Source organism: Metopolophium dirhodum, chromosome 4, assembly GCF_019925205.1.
Source record: "Metopolophium dirhodum isolate CAU chromosome 4, ASM1992520v1, whole genome shotgun sequence".
NCBI classification, from domain to species: Eukaryota; Metazoa; Arthropoda; class Insecta; order Hemiptera; family Aphididae; genus Metopolophium; species Metopolophium dirhodum.
In genome coordinates, this window is record NC_083563.1 from 29,163,823 (window position 1) to 29,184,078 (window position 20,256).

Consider the following 20,256-nt stretch of genomic DNA (forward strand, 5'->3'; position numbering starts at 1 on the left):
AGAGAACATTAATTTCCCAACATACACCAGCAAAAAAACGAAACAGCTAGGGTGCTACCTTATCCATTAATGGAAATGAAAATGTCTGAAGTTTTAAAGATTATTGTAAGATTGCTAAAATATAGAAACTGAATATTCAATTAACTAATATAAAATTCTAACGGCAGCCAGCCAATCAATAGCATCTGGGCTTGCATGCTACTATACATTTTCAGAACGAGTTGAACAACCGGATAGATGCCGTTCGGGAAAATTGTAACAGTCACATTGAACCTATTTTGTGTTAATGTGTTTTTAGTATGGCAAATAATGAACTTATTTTGCTTCATAAATATTGCATTGGCAGTTCGAAGAATTATTTTATCTTCGGCCTGTATTTTTTTTCAATTATATTTATTAAATAATAAATTACTATTATATGGTAGAAAATGAATTGGCAATTTTTGATGCACTTTTTATAAATTATAGTTTTTTTTTAAATTAGTATTAGGTAAGTACTTACTTTATGGAGTAAATTTATTATATAGTTTTCAAAACTTTTATGAATTGTTTATACTAAAATAGTATTATAGTTTTAGTTTGTTAACCAGTAAAATCCTTTTCAAGTATATTGATGTACGTGTCTATGCTATAATTGAATAGTATTAGTTTTGATTTAGATTAGGTATGATACAGCATTAGATTGGCGAAAGTAGTGTTACATATTATAACAAGGTTAATATAAAATTAGCTGTCGATAGTGATGCAAATCAAACGTTGATTTTTTGGTTTATTTGAAAATACATCTTAAGTGTATTGATATATTATTATTTTAAGTAATCATGCTAGAACATATTAAAATAATAATTAAAAGCCTATAATAATAAAAAACCCATTATTAGGTACACCACATATACAATTAATGTGAATTAATAACCACAAATGTTCTGGTCAGAAACAATATTAGTATAATCGTTAAGCTATGCATTGGAAAACGAATGATTGATAATAGTTTGAAAGTTTGTAGTTTTTTTTTTTTAAATACTTTTATATTATATATTAATTAACAGTTATTTAACACTTTAAAGGGATGAAATACGATGTGAAGAATGCATGACTTGTCAAGCATATACTGCTAGTTTATGCGAAAATATATTGGTGTAAAGTAATAAGAAATAACCAATAAGAAGTATACGTTGTGAATTGAGTTGTTGAACTAATATTAAAGTTTAGATATTATTGTTTGTCATGCGTGATTTTGAGCGGCTGAGGAAATAATATTTTAATGAATAACCTTCTTTAATTCAAATTTTTATATTTTTTATCTGTTGCAACAGTAAAATATATATTATCATATTATATACATTTGTGATTATAATACAATTAAATAATAATAATAGGTAATAAAAATAAAAATAAATGTTATTTAATACAAGAACAACATTTCAACAATGTATAAAATAGGCACGTAAGAATAATGTTTTGTTATCACAGCCATCGCATATAGTAACAATATAATATTGTAATCGTTTTAAATACAATAAAATTACTAGGTACCTTCTGTAATAATAATGATATTACAATATGCACATAAACTATTTTACTTATTAAAGAAATGTTTTCAAACAATATAATATATTCGTACGAGCTAAGTAAAATGCGAAAATAAAAATGAAATGAAAAAAATAATAAACAATAAAAAAATTCAGTCGGATTATTATTTTCTTTTTAACGAATGAGCAGTGTCAGAATCAGCGACGTGATTGTGGCGGCGACGTGGGTCCGAAGATCGAAGGTGGTGGCGGCATCGCTGGCATCGCCGTCGGTGACCATCTCGTGCACTGGACTGGCAGAGATGAGCGTGCTGAGACTCAGGTCAATCATGACCCTGGGACTGGACGTCTCCACTAGCGTGGACAACTTCTCCGACTCTCTGATGCACGCCTCAAGTTGGAGCCTGGTCGGGTTACGGACGGTGGACTCGACGAGCACCAGTAGGTCCTGGTACATGGTCAGGTGGCCACGGACCACGCACTCGGCCACAAGCACGTGCCTGTCTAAAGCCCGGAGAACAGACTTCGTGTTCAACGCGTTCACCGATGGCCTTTTCAGCGTATGCATCACTCGGTCGACTTGTTTTTGACTGGAAATTCGTTCAAAGCAAGCATATTATTTTATTATGTTATAGGTGTGATGCCATATTACATTATCTATTCGAGACTACAGTGAACACTACTGTGGATTATCGGATTTTTGGAGGAAAAAAAACTTTTTACGACTTTAATTTTTAATACCTGAAATGCAGAATGATTGATGGAGATACAAAAACGTTAACAATACAAATGGAAAAGTTAACCAAAAAAATCTTAAATTATCCATAAATAGCTGAAAAGGTGAAATAGATTTTTGCTTTTGAAAATTATTTAATTTCTATTAAATACTATGTATTATGAGTATTTAGTGAAGATTTCATGTCTATATTATGTTGATTTTTGTCTCAATAAGTATAATAAAAAAAAATCAATTTGATTATAAACCGGAGTTTTGTAAAAAAAATCCGTTTTTTCGTTATTTTTTTTGTTATTTTTTTCAAATTATAAAGAAAAGTACTGGGAATTCCCTACTTTTTATCCACTTTTATCGATAAGTGGAGGAGTAGGTTAGGAACCTCCACATTGGAAAAATGTTTTGAAACAATTTGGTTATTAATATGTTTACGGGGTGCACATACCTGAAGAGTATTTGCAGAGCTCCGGCGCACTTGGGACAGCAGGCCCCCGGTGGCGTGATGCCCAGACATCCTTGGTGGGGCAGTTTCGGACAGTCTACCGCACCCTTAGCCGCGCAGTAGGGACGACCGTTGTGCCCGATGAACCCGGAAGACGCACACGGTCCCGGGTAGTCGACGCTCGTTGATTCCGCAAAGGCCGCGCACTCAGACGGATAAGTGTTGCCGTCCACGCCGCAAACGCGTCCCGTCGAGTTGCATCCCACCTATAAGCCGGAAACAAAATGTCAGGTTTAATATAGGTCAAGGGTTCATTTTAGTCACGCAACAGGTTAGCGAAGACCGAGCATCGGGTCGGTCGGTGGTGTCATCCCCGGGGACTTACCAGGCACGGACCGCTGTATGCTAGCGTTTTCCCAGACCGCAACAGGTGGCACAGGTTTGAGTGTTCGCCGTCGTCCGTGTCGCACACTATGCCTTTAGGTGCGTCCTCGCACGATGTCTTCTCTGAAACTGTATAGGTAGGTACATGTGAGTGTTTTGAGTATTATTAATATGATGTAGTATATTATATTTCGTGGAATTGACCTCATATGGAGTATTGGGGAAACACATGTGGGTATTTGAAATTTTTTAAGGGAACCCTAAGTTTATTTTATACATTATCTATATATATAAAAAGACATGTCCTGGGTGATTCATCATCGCCTAGCCGGAACTGCTGAAGCTATGGATATGAAATTTTCAGTAAATGTACTTATTACTATGTATAGGCGCACTAAGAAAGGATTTTTCGAAATTCGCATTTTAAATAGCTGCTCAAACAGGGACATTGAGGTTCAAGATGGAAATTGGAAATTTTATTTTTATTTATTAATAGTTGCCATTGGTTACACTCTACAGTAGAAATTAGTAATTATTTATTATTGGTTGCCATTGGTTATTCGGGAGGATCAGGTACAAGCTGGCATCAATTCGAATTATATTATAATATCAAAATTAACTTGGTATAACTTCGATAATTTAGAGTTAAATCCTACACTTACGTACAAACAGCACTGGGTCCGCGACCTACCACAGGTAAATTGCCTACCTGACAATATACTGCTGCGAATCAGAATTTTTATTCCAGGAAACAGAAAGATAAGATACATTTCGAACACCATACACCGAATATTAAATAACGAATTGAACAAAGTTTGAGTCAAATAGAGTTGGTACATTTAACGGGCAACGAAGTGCACGGGATCAGCTAGTGTAAGTATATTTAAGTATAATGTAATATGCAGTATAATGTTATTGAATTAACGTGAATAAACTCGTCAAGTTAAATTTTATTTCATAAAATATATGAATATTATAGATATTTCACCGTAGCCGATATACATTTTAACGGCATTAGTTTTGATTTGATTTTTATTTTTCAGTTTTGATATTGGGAAAACCTTATGGTATTTGGATGGAAAAAAACAAATTTCATGCCTTGTCGTAAATTCATAAAAGCTTTTTAATAGGCATCGTATTTTTGTGTCTTTTGAGACAGCCCTTATATATTAATTATTATGGCCTATACACGTTGCGAGCGGTAAATGGACATTTAACAATTTAATAATTCCTTGTGAATTTGATTCAATAGTAGTTCAGTTTATCAAAAATATACATCTATAATTTATTATAGGTATTTATGAAAATATTTGAAAATATTAGTCAATAGGCACATTGAATAATAATATTATATTGTTAAATAGTACATCGAAAATATATCTGGGGGAAAATGTCCTACTACACCGAAAACAGCCTGGTGAAAATGTCCGCGATTCGTTGCGAGCATAGCTTACCACATTTGTATTGGACGCAAGACTTCTTCAACATGGACAAGCACACCTGACGGGCGGGCACGCACCTCTCGTCCGAACGACAAGCGTTGTCGCCGGCGCACGGATCATCGTTCCAGCACGTGCCGAACTTGAGGTCCACGTCCGACAGGCCGGCACACCTGGAAAACGCGGAATAGACACATCATAATAATTATTGCACGCGTATTTACACGGGTGGCGGTATGCCGGTATGTAAACCATATCCCGTCATAAGCCAGTCGGCGAGGATTACACTTACTTGGCCAAACACGAGTTGGGGTACGTGTTGCCGTTAGAACCACAGACGGGCACGTGGTGTGGGGCACAGTTGCACGGCAGTCCGGTGTGCCTGTACCGGGACACGCCGTTTACCGTCGCGGGTTCGCAGTGTTTCTTCGTGCAAGTGATCTCGCCGGCGAAGCAGTTGCACGTGTTGCAGTCCATCTCGAACGTGGATCCGTGGTCTGTAACACCGAACAAACGACCGTTGGTGATTCATTTAAATATATAATATTATTGTAATCGCGATTATATACTGGTTATTCGTCGACTTTGATAAGGTGACCTGGTGTGTGGTGTCATATTTAACGACTAGTAAAAATAATCTGTACCGCTCTAAACGGTAATATCATAAATCATAATGAACCGTAATCTTATGAATTATAGATAATAATATTATAATATATGTATAAAATAGTATAAAATTAGTTCTAAAAGTGTACATACCTACATGAATAGGTTTTTTTTTTAGCTATTTTAAATACATAGTCGTTTTGTAAATCAATTTGAAAGCCTTTTTTACAAAACGATGGATAACCAGTATATCTCAAATTAGGATTAGGTATAATATACGCCTATACCGAGCGATGGCGTCCGTGGAACGGAAGTATTCAACAATCAACAGGCTGTCCGATTTAATTGGTTGATTTCTATATTTTAATGAAAGCGTTTTTATGTAATTTGTTCAAACAATGTAATGCATTATATTTTTCCAAAAAAAAATATCTTCTTATTCTAAATATTTAACCTTCCGCAATTGTTGTAACCGGGATTTGAGACTTAAAATAAGTTAGTAAATACCAGCTGACTTAATACTGACACATAGAAAATTTTTAATATAAAATAGAATCGTAGACCGTAATATATAAATATATTAGCTTGAAATTAGTCTAAATATTTTGAAAAAAGTATTGCGTATGTTTAGTGACTTACTACTCTGATACCTATAACCTACGAATAATAACTAGAATTGTTATTTTTCGTTTAAATATCTAATTATGTTTAATTTTTAAATCGAAAAGTCTATAAAAAAAAAATTGTGCATAATATTATGTATCTTCGTTATTTGTAAATTGCTATAAGAATACTTAACAGTTATTTAGTTATATATAATAACTATATATAGTTAATAGTCTGATTTTTTTCTGAGGCGCAGGCCCGAGCCTCCCTAGCGACCCTCTAATTGCACCTATGAATTTTCCCTATAGCAGAATATCCATTTAGTATAATACGAAAAAAGAATAATAGGTACTCAGTTTTCAGACTGAATTTAGAAAAATATATTTTTGAAACTATTTTAAAAATATTATCGTTGTTGAAACACGGTTTAAAATGCATTTAGAACATTATCGTTTCCTGCAAATGCTGTCTGGGAATTTGCTTAGGTTTCACGTCGGTTCTTAAAACAAATTGACGACACAATAGAACAATTAACAAGTTTCGAGCTCATATTTTAGAGGAACACTATCGTCACCCCCACTGAATTTCCAGTAACTCGTATAGGTTGTATATAAACACAATATCTCACCGATCGGCTTGCCGACTAGCCAACAGGACTGTATCTGCGAGCAGGGCACCTGCTGGCACTTTTCGATGCCCCGCTTGGTGCACAGGCAGACCTTGACGCATCCCTTTTGCCCGTTGAACGTTGGTATGCGGGCGTACGAGTCTTCCGGCAAGAGGAAGTGCGACACCTCGCCCGCCTTGCACCCGGCCACGCATCGGTACGGCTTGCACCCGCGGCCGATCCTGCAACCGCGGTTGACCAGGCACACCGAGCCCGGTGCGCAAGGGTTCCGCTTGCACGGGGTGGTCACCTCCGGTAAGTCTTCTACCGCCGCGTGCTGTAGTTCCGTCTGTAGTCGCGGCGGCGGCGGCCGGGGTGCCCCGAGTTCCGCGAAAGCTCCGAGCGGCACGCAAGGCCCGGAGTTGGGTGACAGCCGTGCGCAAAGGGCGTTCGCCGACAGCCCTGGCGCCGAGTTCGTCCAGTCCAGGCACGTGCTCAATAGCTCCAGACAGTCGTCCCTGTTTTGCGCACAAAAACAAGAGGTTATATTAAATGTGATTTGTAACGACCACGTGTCTGCAGGTATACATTAGCGTGTGTTGAGTGGGGGGGGAACATATGTATCATATTATAGACATTATCCATACATAGATGACCTACACGAATATTTGTATGCAGATCGCGGTGTCAAACACTATGATAACGTTATAAATGAGCAATATTTGACACCTGCTACTGCTTCCCAGATATTTTGTGTACGTACATAATTATTATGCCTGCGGCCATGATAAAATATGTAATTTAAGTGACCGATTTGTGAAATTATTATTGCGAGTGATCATTTTTTAATTGTCTGGGCTTTCATATAAATTTTACCACTGGGCATGGTCACTGGTATGTGCGGCGCACGGTAATACCGTTAGCGTAGATATAGCAAAAATGGCAGAAGCCGATGAATCGAAATTGATAGCTGAACTTTCGTTATCCATACTTTGACTGGGAAGTTAAGTTAGGCCGATAGGGTAATATTTTCGTGAGTATACATTTTCCCCTCCCGATATATTATTACATAGAAGTATATAGACTGTGTCACTAGGTCATCACAGGTCCTGCAGCCCTTTATCTATGGTTGGATATTAAAATAATTATTATATTAGGTCAAAGTTTAGGAGCTCGGCGAGAGGGAATAATCACGCGGACGGTGATCGATTCTTGAGACGTGACAATACCGACAAATATTTCGATAACCTAAACCGGCTGCAGTGACGCGTTGTTTAGTATTCGGCGAGCACAAATGCGTATAATATTGTAGTCGTATTACGCAGCTCGGCCGACGTATATATATATATAGCTCGTGATCCGACGAAATAATAACAATAAATCAAGACCTCCGTGTGGGGAACGACACAGACGTCGGTCGTGCTTGCCAACAGCTTTATTGCATGTATAGTATACGAGACGCACGAGCAGTGGCCGATCGATACGAATTGTTTAGCGTTTTCCGTCGATATATAAACGCGCGTGTTCGCAATAAAACATCGTGGCTGGCGGATAGCCACGGACGTGAATATTGTGCGTACATAATAGTATATATATATATATACTTATGCATAAGTTTGAAATCGTTCGAGGAATACGACCACGTCGATAGTTTAAAATAGTATATAATATGTTATTATCAAGTACATAGATGACAGATTTTTAGTCTGCATCGAAGGCAAAACGCGTGCTATATAAATTCGATACAACTATACCTATATGTATAATATTATATGTGTGCCGTTCGGATGCAGACATTAAAACCGCGTCGGGGTTGGGTTATAATTTTTTTGGTTTTCCGTTCTGACCGTTTGAAGTCCGACCGTCGACTTATGAAAACGACACCGCCACGCAGCTATCGCAGTACATCGATGGAATGGCAAAAACGAAACTATACGCTCGCGTTATTTATAAACTATATATTCGTAGATCCTACGTGTTATCGACGGTTGGAAGACATAACTCTCTGTAGTCTTGTTGAACGCAAACATTCGTTAGCGAAGTCCGTTGAGAAAAACGTAAAAACAACATGACACGTTCAGAAGAATCAATTTTGTGTTGTCGCGGGTTATAGTGAATTGGCTTATCTTACAATATTTACAAAAAAATATATTATCCAGGGCATCGCGTAGGCTTTTATTGATATTTAATTGAAATTTTATTGGCGAGTTATAACTGTAAAGTCTGTAACTATATATACAGTATTACATCTTTAAAATGCTCATAATAGGTTTTAAAATTTTAATATTAATAAAAACACACGAAATGCCCCGGATAATAAAGTTTTATAAATTTGATACTAATTTTTATCGCGTAAATATGTTTGTTTCTTCTTCAACCTACATGTCTCTACAAGACTATCGTCTATCGGCTTACAATTGACGACAAATCGAAAATAATATTAAGAGGATCTTAGCATTTGTTGTCTATACATGTCTTTGCGTTTTAGAAGTTTATACAATCGCAAATTTACGTTCAACAGCTTTGTATATTTTATTTTCGTTGGTTTAAATTTAAAGGCGAATAATTGACCACCTAACAATAAATTTGCCCTACTGGGCAATAATATACTTTTATATCATAAATATTCTAATGGTCTAAAAAAAGTACATATTATGTATAAAATATATAGTTTCCCCCCTAAAAATATATTATAGTTTGAACTTTCTCCCAGGGCCATATTATGTAATTTGTCGCCCAGGGAAAAAAAATTAACTAATTAGTTTTAAACACAATTTTGATAATCGATTGAACATAGGAGTAAATTCAGATGTTCTTCCTGGACTGTGGCTAATTCTTTAATTATATACTGTCATAATTGATATTGGAGGTTATAGATCACTTTCGATGTTCAATACAGCTATTTATATGGTATAACGAATTACAAAACTTGTAATAAATTAAGTAAAATAAGTTAAAATTGGAGGAAGATAATATTGTTTATGTCTTAATTGTTTCGCAATGAACATTTAAAAAAAAAATCAGACGCCCGGGGCAACGGTTCCCTGTTCACCCCCTCCCACCATAACCTATGTATAGTATGCCTTACAATCGACTGTGTAAAATTCTACTTGCCTACAAATTTTGTTGACGTGAGATTGCCTGGTGCACGGTCGTATCTGCAGTATGCAGGCGACGGCCTTCCAGCTATCGGGCAAGCACTTTGTGATGTTCTTCAGCGGCAGCTCGTAGTTGAACAGCGTGATGGTGCCGCGCTGACGCCACAGCGTCACGTCGTAGTGGGCAGCGTCGTCCGTCTGCGGCGAACAACTCCGGAACAGCTCCGTAGGCCTGTTGTTGAACACCGTACAGTAGTTCAGTCCGTCGCAGCCCAGATCGCACGGTTCTTCGACTGTTTTGAGGGACAAAGAGCAAACGGTTTTTAAAGCGTCCGGTGCTAGTGCAGGGTCGTGGAAATCGTTTGCACATTACACGATAGTTTATGTCGTATATAGATACAGGGGAAATCGCTTATAACGACGTCCAGGGCAACAGGAAGAATAGGTCATAATAACAGATGGTCATAACAACTGACGTCTGAAGGAAAAAACGTATTACACAAAACGCAGTAAGTATATCCCCATTGTACAATATATTAATCAGTTGTTCGAGAACGACGACCACTTGTCCGAAAAAAAATCGAATTACGTTATATTGCAGTTTTGGGCCCTTCATAATATATTATGTAGATCTATAAATTCCAAGTGAATCTCGATATGTCCACCATTAGAAATAGTTTTTAATAGTTGTGTTAATTGTAGAGATCAAGACAATAACCCTATTTAGTCCGGGACATGTTATTTTCATTTTTAATATCCAATTTTTCACGTTCAGGCCGCCATGGTATACTGGCTATGGCTTAAGATTTAAATTTAAATATTAAAACATAACTCGTACAACAAGCATCTGGGTGACTTGAATGTCATAAATCATTGTGTAATAATATCATTAGGATTTCAGTAGCATTATTATGTCGTTTAATAAATTTTTCTAGACGTTTCTGTACAATAATAATTCTATATAAACTATATATAAATATACAATATATGATCAAATAAACAATAAACTGCGGAAATTACAGTGTATAACGTTGCTTACCGTCGTCCAAACACTTGAGCAATTGATCTTCGTTGGGATGCGACAAACATTCGGAGTTGAAGTCGTTCCACGACGAAGACCATTCGTTAGTGAACGTCTTTAAGCAAAGCTTGCGGCATCCCGCTATCGTGGCTTTATCACAACAGTGCAGTTTCACGCTGTCCATGCCGAGTTTCTCTATTTGTGACATCGGTGCCGGCGCCGACGTATCTTTCTGCTCAGCCCGTTCGCTTTGCAAGAAACATTGCCAAAACCGGTCCTAAAATGGAATAATCGATGAAACCTGACATGTCAAATATTACCTATACCTAAAATGTGTATGATAGATTATTTCTAAGAACAAGAGAATGATCGATTTGGTTTTCGTCATAATATACAGTTACATTTTTTATTTGGTTTGTACATTTTCGACGTGTGAACGAATGGACGTCATAAGTACCTATAATAATATTACATTTAATGTTATGAGAAAATCAGTTACTATGTGTGTATGTAATGATACATGTAGGCACTTAAATATAATTTCACAGATGGTAATATAGTTACTTTTAAGAATATTTTATGGCTTAATTACCTACCTAGTATATAAGATTAATGCAAATGTGATAATAATGATATTTTAAACTTGTCCAAATTTTAACATGGGTATTTTGTAAAAAAAAATTACAAGATTAGGTATTTAAAAAACATGTTTAACAACTAGTATAGGTACCATATATGAATATGAATGATGTGATTAAAATTATAAGAATACATTAAAGCGTATCGTTTATGAATATATACTTTTTAAGATATATTATCTTACACTGAATCAATGACTATCGAAGAAATGAAGTGAATAATAATCAATTATTATGTTAATTGTTAAGACTGTCAATTTCACAAAACAACACAATTTAGGTACAATATCAACCATACCACTTTGTTACTATTTAATAATCGTCTTTGAAATTTGATATGGTCATTAAAATTATACATATACAGTAATTGTGATTATGTCTTAAATTATAACTATCAGATTTTCCACGATAGCAGTCTACATTACAGAATTGAAATAAATGTGTCATATTCACATATACCTATATGGCTATATGTACAATATACCTAGAATCTAGATCAGGTATATCAAACTCAAAGTATTAATTGGGCCAAATATATTAATTAAATAAAATAGTTTACCATGCGGGCAGCACATACAAATTGTATCAAAAAAAACATTTTATACACATTTTTAATTGTATTCATTACTATTACATGTAATATTGCAATAGGTACTATACAATGCTTATTCATTTATACTGTTTATCAGAAGATAAGACAAAAAAGTAACATAATAATATATACCTCTCACTAACACAGTTGTGACACAAAAGGAAAATAATTTACAATTTTATTATTGTAGAATTATTTTATTAATTTTTTAATTGTTCATTAGTATTGCTATCTACGGGCCATAAAAAAACGAGCCGAGGGCCGCGTGTTTGATATAGAACCGTTAGAAAATAGTTGATTTGTACGTAAGTCCTTTACTATTTTGTTTAGAAAACGATTAAGAAATTAGAATGAATACTATTATATTTTAGTCTTTGGCTACCGAGGTACCTATATTGCAAATAGTTAAGTGCGAATCGGTATCTATTTATAGCCATATATTTGTCAGTGACTGTTAACATTAGAAAAAAAAAAGTGGGAAAGTAAATATTTGCTCTGTTGTACGGTGGGTGTCGAGTGTAGCACGTCATTGAAAATGTCACTTTAATGTATGTATTAAATTTGAATTCAGCGATAAACCATTGCATACGAATAATTTTTTTGACCGAGAGAAAAGTGTTATCAACATTAATAGAAAAAAAAATCGAAAATTATATGAATTGCTCACAAAAAAGCCAAATATATTGAATAGTAGAGAACAATACATGTATAGAAAATGATAATATAAACATTTGGTTAAAATTCCATGTTCTACGGTTGTTTGTTTTTGAAATGCAACTCAATTAGAAAATCGATTTAGTCAAAAACTGGTTTTGCGTAAAAATTTTGGGTTTTCTCTATAATTATTAAGAAAAGTTCTGGGAATTTTTACTTCTCCCCCTACCACTCCCAAGTACCAACTAGATTTACTTTCGTATTAAGAAAGATATTGAAGTTGAAAATTGAAACATTTTTTCAAACGTTTTTTTTTTGAAAAGTGTCTTCAGAGACCAGAGTTTCACATTATTGTAAAATCAATAGGTACATTCATCGGTCCGCTTATAATCTAAAACTAATTATTTTGTGTATAAATCTATCATGAATCCGGAATCGGTTTTGCTGGTATACGGGGTAGATATAATGTGTAATATATTATATATTATTATTATGTGTGTACTGTACTCACGTCCAACGACGGTGATCCGCATCCTCTGCCCTCCAAACTCTCGACTGCCTCTACGTCTGAGTCGAATTTTCTGCGCAGACTATCCTGACAGGCTTGTTCGCACTGCGTGTCCGCGGCCAACTTGCAACAGTGCAAGTCTGCGAGGCAAAAAAAAAAGAAAAACCGTTCTTATTAGATATTATTGAGTTATGGTAACCAGATAACGGGTAAAATCTACCTTTTCCCGCTCACCAAAAATAATTATTCCACCTTTTCCACCAAAGTTTATAAAATTGACGTATTATGAAACATCTTTATATTAATTTTATAGAGCATATAGTCAGAAGACAACTTTTATTTGTCTTTTTTTTTCGTAGATACCTACCTTTTATTTATTGACATTTTTTGTGACCAATAGACCTATTCGAATTTATATTGATACTACCATCTATGCATTTTTTTATTTAAATTTTATCTAAATAGAAATTTGAACTTATTTAAAACAATGCTTTGGTTAATATTTAACGTTTTCTATAAGGGCCAAGCTTTAATAATATATTTTATACTATACAATATACTAGCTGATCCCGGACACTTGCTGCCCGTAAAAAATGACAACTCTTAAAGAAATTGTGATTGTTCAACTCATTTTGAGCGTAAGTTGCTGTAAGTGCAATTCAGCCACCCTGGTAGGCAATGTAATAAAATTCGACTTGAGGCATATGCTTGTATGTGATCTGCCCGATTAACCAACGGATATTATGGTTATATTGAAATATACAAAAAAAATAAATACTAATTTCTACTAATACTTATTTAGTACCAATAGCAACCTTACACATACAAAAATATATTATTATTTAGTTTATTTTTTCGCTTAACAGATGGCGCCATTATTGTTTTTTTTCCATCCATATTTAGTAGGGTCATCCTCTCACCCCCGCAACTTTATCGGACTACATTTATGTCTAAAAATTACTCCACGATGTCCTCTTTAATTTAAAATAAACGGCATGACGATTGAGTAAGTAGTTTCGGTGCTAAACCGTAGCAAAGATTTCCATTTTCACATAATATATATATTATATCTTTCTACCTATCTTAATATATAAAAATTACTGTTTGTCTGTCTGTGTGTGTGTGTGTCCTTTATACATTCTTAAACCGTTCATCCGATTGTGAAGAAATTTGGTACGGAGATAGATTAGACCTTTGAGGAGAAGAAGATAGGCTTCTTAAAAAAAGGTGAATTTGAGGTCCAAACTGGGTCATTGTGTTTGTATTATACTACCTATTATATTATACTATTGTACTATTATATTATTATTATTATTATGTCAACTGAAGTAAAACGATAGAAATAGATAAATCGAAACTGCAGCACATGATATAATAGTACCTAATAATCGAAAAGTATTTCTATACGTTTTATATGTGTATTTTAAAAAACCAACGGGGTGGGTGGGGGGAATAGCAAATGTTCGATCATCTCCAGCCCCGCTCCGGATGCCTATATTTTAATGTGGGTATGGTATAGTCTATACCGGACTTACATTTGTGTCCGTCTGATGACGGTCGTCTGGCAGTCGTATTTCGGGTACACCGGCGGTGCAGCTCGACCGATGTGGTGGCGGTGGCGGCGGAACGCGCGTCCCGTCGGTCGGCCGAGCACAGGTCGAGGATTTCCTGGTTGGCCGCGTGTCGGTTGATGGACGGCGTGTTGGCCAGGAATTTCTCGCACGCGATTTGACACTGCACGGCGTCCGTTTTGTCACCGCAACACGTATCTTTGACCTACAAAACACATGGTGAGCATAAATAATGTACAAGATATATATATATAATATATAATACACTGAGAGTTTGACAAATACCCACGTATAGACGCCCACGTTCTATACATGTACAGGGTGATTATTATAGCAGTCACACGAGTTTTTACTCTTTGCAACGGCGGAGTGCGGTTTCAATTGCATATTACTAAGCAGAATACTATTTGTCCGAGATGTATAAGAATTGAATTTCAAACGATATTATACACCAGCGAAGCTAGGAATTTGATTTATATCATTGTTCGTTTGTCAGTGTGTCAACTATTTAAATTAATTTATCAATGAAGTACTTAATTGAGGAATTCGTCATATTTCGATGGAAAAATAATATAATTACCTGGTTTATCGTACGATCGGACGAGACACGGACGTAAGGTGTACAAATGTAAGCATATATCAGCATTCAGCAGGTAAGTTTGATTTTTAATGATAATTAATAACGAATAGAATATTTTTTCACGGGATATAAATTTTGGTCACTCTGTATAATTATATTTGTCCGTCGACGTAATGAACCATGTGTGATTATTGAGACGCACTGCTACGCCATGTACCGAAATAAAATTCCCGTTAAATCGTTGAGGTTGTTTTGACATAAATTTTAAGGAATGTGAAAACATTTACTTTTACACGACTATAATTCGCTCTCGTATCGTATTATTTATATAAAAAGTAAAGTTAATTTATTCTAAGACATTGGGTTTGTGAATCTTATTATAATATATATAGTCATTAAAATATAATATGTACAGAGGGTCGAATAATTTTAAAGACCATAATTTAATCCGTTCTTTAGTTTTAAAATTAATTTCACAAACGTTTACTGCAGATCCGATGTATTGTTCACGGCGAGTATTCATAATAAACAAAATGGTAATTTGACAAATTTAAACGCCGGAGAGCTTGCGATTTTTTTTTGTTTTTGAACAAACGCTAGTGGTACACAACTATGTATAATAACCACGTGAATCTGATCAACGTGCACGTATAACGTAAAGTGCTACCAAAGATAGAAAAACGCTCATCGATATCATAAAATATGACGCATTAGCCGATAATCAAAAACCGTTTTTCGGTCTGCGGAATCCAAAAGGAATATTATAATATAATATTATGTCTGTCCGAATTGATGCGGTCTACAAATATTCTGCAGTATGTATGAGACGAGGGACACTTCGGTGTTTATTATATGTTTGCACGACTAAAACGATAAACCGCCGTCGAACACGACATCATTGCCGAACGGAGTTGTTTATGGCAGGAAAAAAAACTCGTGAGGCACATAAAAAAAAAACAGTACCAACAGGTCGACGGGCAGACGCAGTGATATATTTTATTTTTCGACCACGGTGGTAATCTGAAGATCGTCGGCGACGAATATCGCTTTCGAACGCGTGAAATATCTTCTCGTCTACCCTCCTTTTTAATTGACATAAATTATAACTCGCGATACTGAGCCAATAGCGTAGGTATAATGATGATGACGATGATGATATTCGCGATGATGTCTTATCGAACCTTCGACATTGAACGTGCAACTTGTGATAATTAATACGTCTACAGTTATATTAAAAGACTGTCTATATGGAGCCTCACCGAAGAAGGTTCCATAATATTAGGAACCTACTTATGTACCGATCAAAATTAAAACAAAAATAATATAGGTAGAACTTGATAATTAAAACGACAAGACGTATGATATGACGTGTAAATATAGTAAACAATATTATGTTAAAAACAATTTTTTTATACACTTTATATGAGTCGTTATTTAATTATATTAATTTATTATATTAATTTTGTAATTATAACAATGCTTTCAAAATGTTAACGTTTAGGTAGGTACGTCTTATAAGTTATAACTGGCAGAGTAGTCAACTTGAAGTGTTCAAAATAAACTAATTTTGCTTAGTGTCACATATATTTTTTATAAATATTTTAAAGCTAGTATTTTTGCATATTTTAGAGTTTACTTTTTTGACCGAATCTTGCATAGTATATTTAATAATGCTTAGCTGCGCATGGCATATCACAAATAAAAAAAATAGTGCATTACATAATATGTGCAGCCCTATTTATAACTCTTTTAAAATTTATATGAAATAGTTAAGAATAATTTATTTAGTCTACCACGAACATTAGCTCGTTTGAAAACAAATACATAATGTATAATTTCGATGTCAATAAATATATCGCATAATAATTATAATATTGTAATAAGGGAAATCAAACTTCTGTTTTATAATAAAAAAACAACAACGTTTACTTAACATTTTGTATAGTAACGCGTAATATAACGATACCTGCAGTTATGTGTACATCAAAATAATTATGTAAATATAAAACATTTATACACCTATCAATATTTTTATCACGGGTACTTAAAACCATCATTAGTCATTACCATAAAATGAGCAATTTTCTCCAAACATGTTATGTCACAGTACATTTTTATATCACGTACAATATAATATCCATACACTTTAGTGTGTGTGCTCCGAGACATTATTGCTTGCAACACAATGCGCATCGGGTTGAAAAAAAAACGTATACGATGTGGCGCTCGTGATTATAATGTTCAGTATTATAGTAACATGCTGTGGCTCACCTGTTGATGTTGCAGGCAATTGAAGAAATCCGTTTCGTCTTGGCAGTTCTTGTGCACCGACCGGGACCCAGAGTTCTGGTCCAAACAGGACAGTTGGCAGCTGTCCGACCTGGCCACGTCACAGCACTTCCTAGCCGCGTCCAGCCACTTTATCTCGGTATCTGCGGACACCATCATCAAACGTTCGTTAGTCACAAACATGATTTGATTTATTTATTTATTTAATTATTTGTGTACGCGACAAACAGTTCCGCGCCCACGACTCATACGGATACTATATCATATAGTATAATCTTGCTGCAGAGTTATTTTACTATGTTCAATAATAAACAATTTTACATAAAAAAAAATAAAGACCCTTAAACTAGGTACCTAAATATACAGAGTAAAACGCAGGTTAAATTAAATACAAAAGACGATAATTTTAAAAACAAAAATAAAGAAGGTTCGGTATTGGCAATATGCAAAGGGCGGTTTTTCATATGGAGGTTCATTAAGTTCGCAGTATTATTAGTAGTCCGAGTAGAGCAGAAAGGAAGTTAAAACATTTTAGTTAAACGGGTAATCCGGGATGGAATATATTATTAAAATTAAGTTTTGAAAGTATGTATGGGCAATACGTTTTGTTGGAGAGAAGTTTCTGCGGAAAGACAATATTAGCCGATAGTCTGCGGTCGGCTAAACTGGCTAAATTGAGTTTACAAAGGATGGGGTCATACTATGCGGTGGACGTTCAATTTTAAGTACAAATCTGCACGTTTAAGACATTTTACCCGAACTTTTCCTAATTGCCTGCAGGTCTCTGTATGATGGAAATTCAAGAGCACTGAGGCATATAATTAGTATACATTATGTTCAAAAATTGAACAAAAATATTTATTTTTTTCACGAGAAATGGTAAGTGCTCATACAACGCCATTCTTGTAAATACGAAAATAAAACATTTTAGGACAGAATTACAATGGATATAATTCTATATTATATGACTAATAGATAATAAATTCGCATTAATGGTGAAAATGAACAAGATATCATATTAAAGGACCGTAGTTAATCGATTTATTTCAAATTATTTCAAATTATTTTGAAAAATGTTATTGTTTGAACAAATGCATAAATATTCGGAATGCTACGACAGTAATTTTGTGCAATGAAAATTTTTTTGAACATGGTTCAATTTATTTGTTTGTATGGTAAATATTAAATACATGAAGGTAATCTTTATAATTATTTGAGTTGGGACATAATATGTATTTACATTTAATTTTTAATGAAATGTTTAAATATAACATCAAAATTGTTTAGCTCAATTTTATTGTACAATTATAATTATGCATTAATATAGCAGTACTTCTAGCTATATTATAATTTTATAATGTTCGATAATATATTTTTGCATAAATGTATTAATTTTTAACAAATTGGATTCTCTTTTAATTTATACTATAATACTATTGTATACAAAGGCAAGGTGCCTCCCACGCATGACTTTAATTATGCAACCATATTCGATCAAGCGTGTGCCTGATCTAACCGTGTTTGAATAACAAATATTTGATCTGCAGTGCAGTTTTAAAAATAATCACTCACGACCACCCGCTTAATTAGATACGTAATGCGGATACGACTAATGACTATAATATCACATTGCTATATTATACGTAAATCTTAATATCTACCATCTACTTGTATGCATATACATTTCATTATTTCAATATCGTTTGAGGGGGGGGGGGGGGTACGGTGCTTAAATTTTCCACCAAAATAATCCTCACTCGTGTCCACTATTTGTAATAAATTTAAAGAATGATTTTAAAGCTTCCAATTTTTTAAATTTTACACAACAATAATTATATACCTATGTTAAACTAATATTTATATACGCTGTGTATCAAATATAAATCCAGCTAATAACGTATAGATTACATACCTATAGGTTGAGGGTATTGTACAACGTCACGCGTTTACTTTATTATGATATTTTTATATTTAATACTTATAATTTGGCCATTTGGGTACGATTTGTGGTGTAGCTGTGTAGCATAATCATGTTATACATTATGTACAAGTTAGACCTGCCTTTACTTATATGATCATCATAAATTCGTAAGGAAATCCGGTTTTATCACTGCACGTAAATAGATTTTAATCGCAGACATTTTAGCATATTTTTACGTTTAATTTTAGATATTTATGAATAAATAGAGGACGATTTCAGGTTTTTTTTTAGCAGCAGATAGACCATCGACAAATCAAGAACGATTCAAAATCTGAAGAAAAAAGCAATTAATTTTTTCATTAATTTAGTTTTTAATTTTTTCTTGTCTACATCTTATTTAAATAAATAGTAATCTTCATAGAAAAAAATATCACCACGGTTTTGCATATTTAGTGTAAAATTAACGCATGTTTATATTTATTATATAATCATTTTATGCATATAATGTTCCGATATTCCAACGTTTTTCACTTTTTTATTTATTACCCTATACCTCATTAGTCATTATTTACGGTCGATTTACCTTGAGCCGAAGACGACATACACCATTCAACGTGTCGGACCTGAGAACAAAAAATTCAAACGTACGATCAATATAGTATTACATTACGTACAATAATTAATTATATACATTTTGATCATATTATTTAGGTACCAATAATTGGCAATTGCCATATATTTGGGAGGATAATATTATGTCGTCTATAGACTATATACGAGAATCTGCAGCGGTGACTGCAGGTGACCCGGTTTTACACATCAATTTCAATCAGACGTTTGATAAATTTACCAAATTTTAAAAATCAAAATTATTTTTATAATAAAACATTTTACGGCTAGGCCCTGTTATATTATTGTCGTACCATAAAAATTGTTCGTATAATATATATTATGCTAGCAGCTGTGTTATTTTCGATAACGTTATCTTTAGAGAATTTAAGAGCATTATCGGAGGAGTCGCGCCACTTCGAGTTT

General features: G+C 34.3%; 1 protein-coding gene across 1 annotated transcript in view; it reads right to left on the minus strand.

The window, feature by feature from the left end:
- Nucleotides 1–739: 739 nt before the first annotated feature.
- LOC132942978 (reversion-inducing cysteine-rich protein with Kazal motifs) overlaps nt 740–20,256 on the minus strand; it is a 47,814-nt gene continuing 28,297 nt past the window's right edge. Inside the window, exons 4-15 of the mRNA XM_061011718.1 lie at nt 19,805–19,844; nt 17,283–17,443; nt 14,396–14,636; nt 12,864–13,000; nt 10,487–10,745; nt 9,464–9,740; nt 6,371–6,867; nt 4,823–5,027; nt 4,546–4,703; nt 3,093–3,220; nt 2,711–2,973; nt 740–2,122 (exon numbers count right to left, since the gene is read on the minus strand). Coding sequence (XP_060867701.1) covers nt 1,708–2,122; nt 2,711–2,973; nt 3,093–3,220; nt 4,546–4,703; nt 4,823–5,027; nt 6,371–6,867; nt 9,464–9,740; nt 10,487–10,745; nt 12,864–13,000; nt 14,396–14,636; nt 17,283–17,443; nt 19,805–19,844 — 2,781 coding nt within the window. The 3' untranslated portion in view covers nt 740–1,707. The remainder of the gene's footprint in view (nt 2,123–2,710; nt 2,974–3,092; nt 3,221–4,545; nt 4,704–4,822; nt 5,028–6,370; nt 6,868–9,463; nt 9,741–10,486; nt 10,746–12,863; nt 13,001–14,395; nt 14,637–17,282; nt 17,444–19,804; nt 19,845–20,256) is intronic.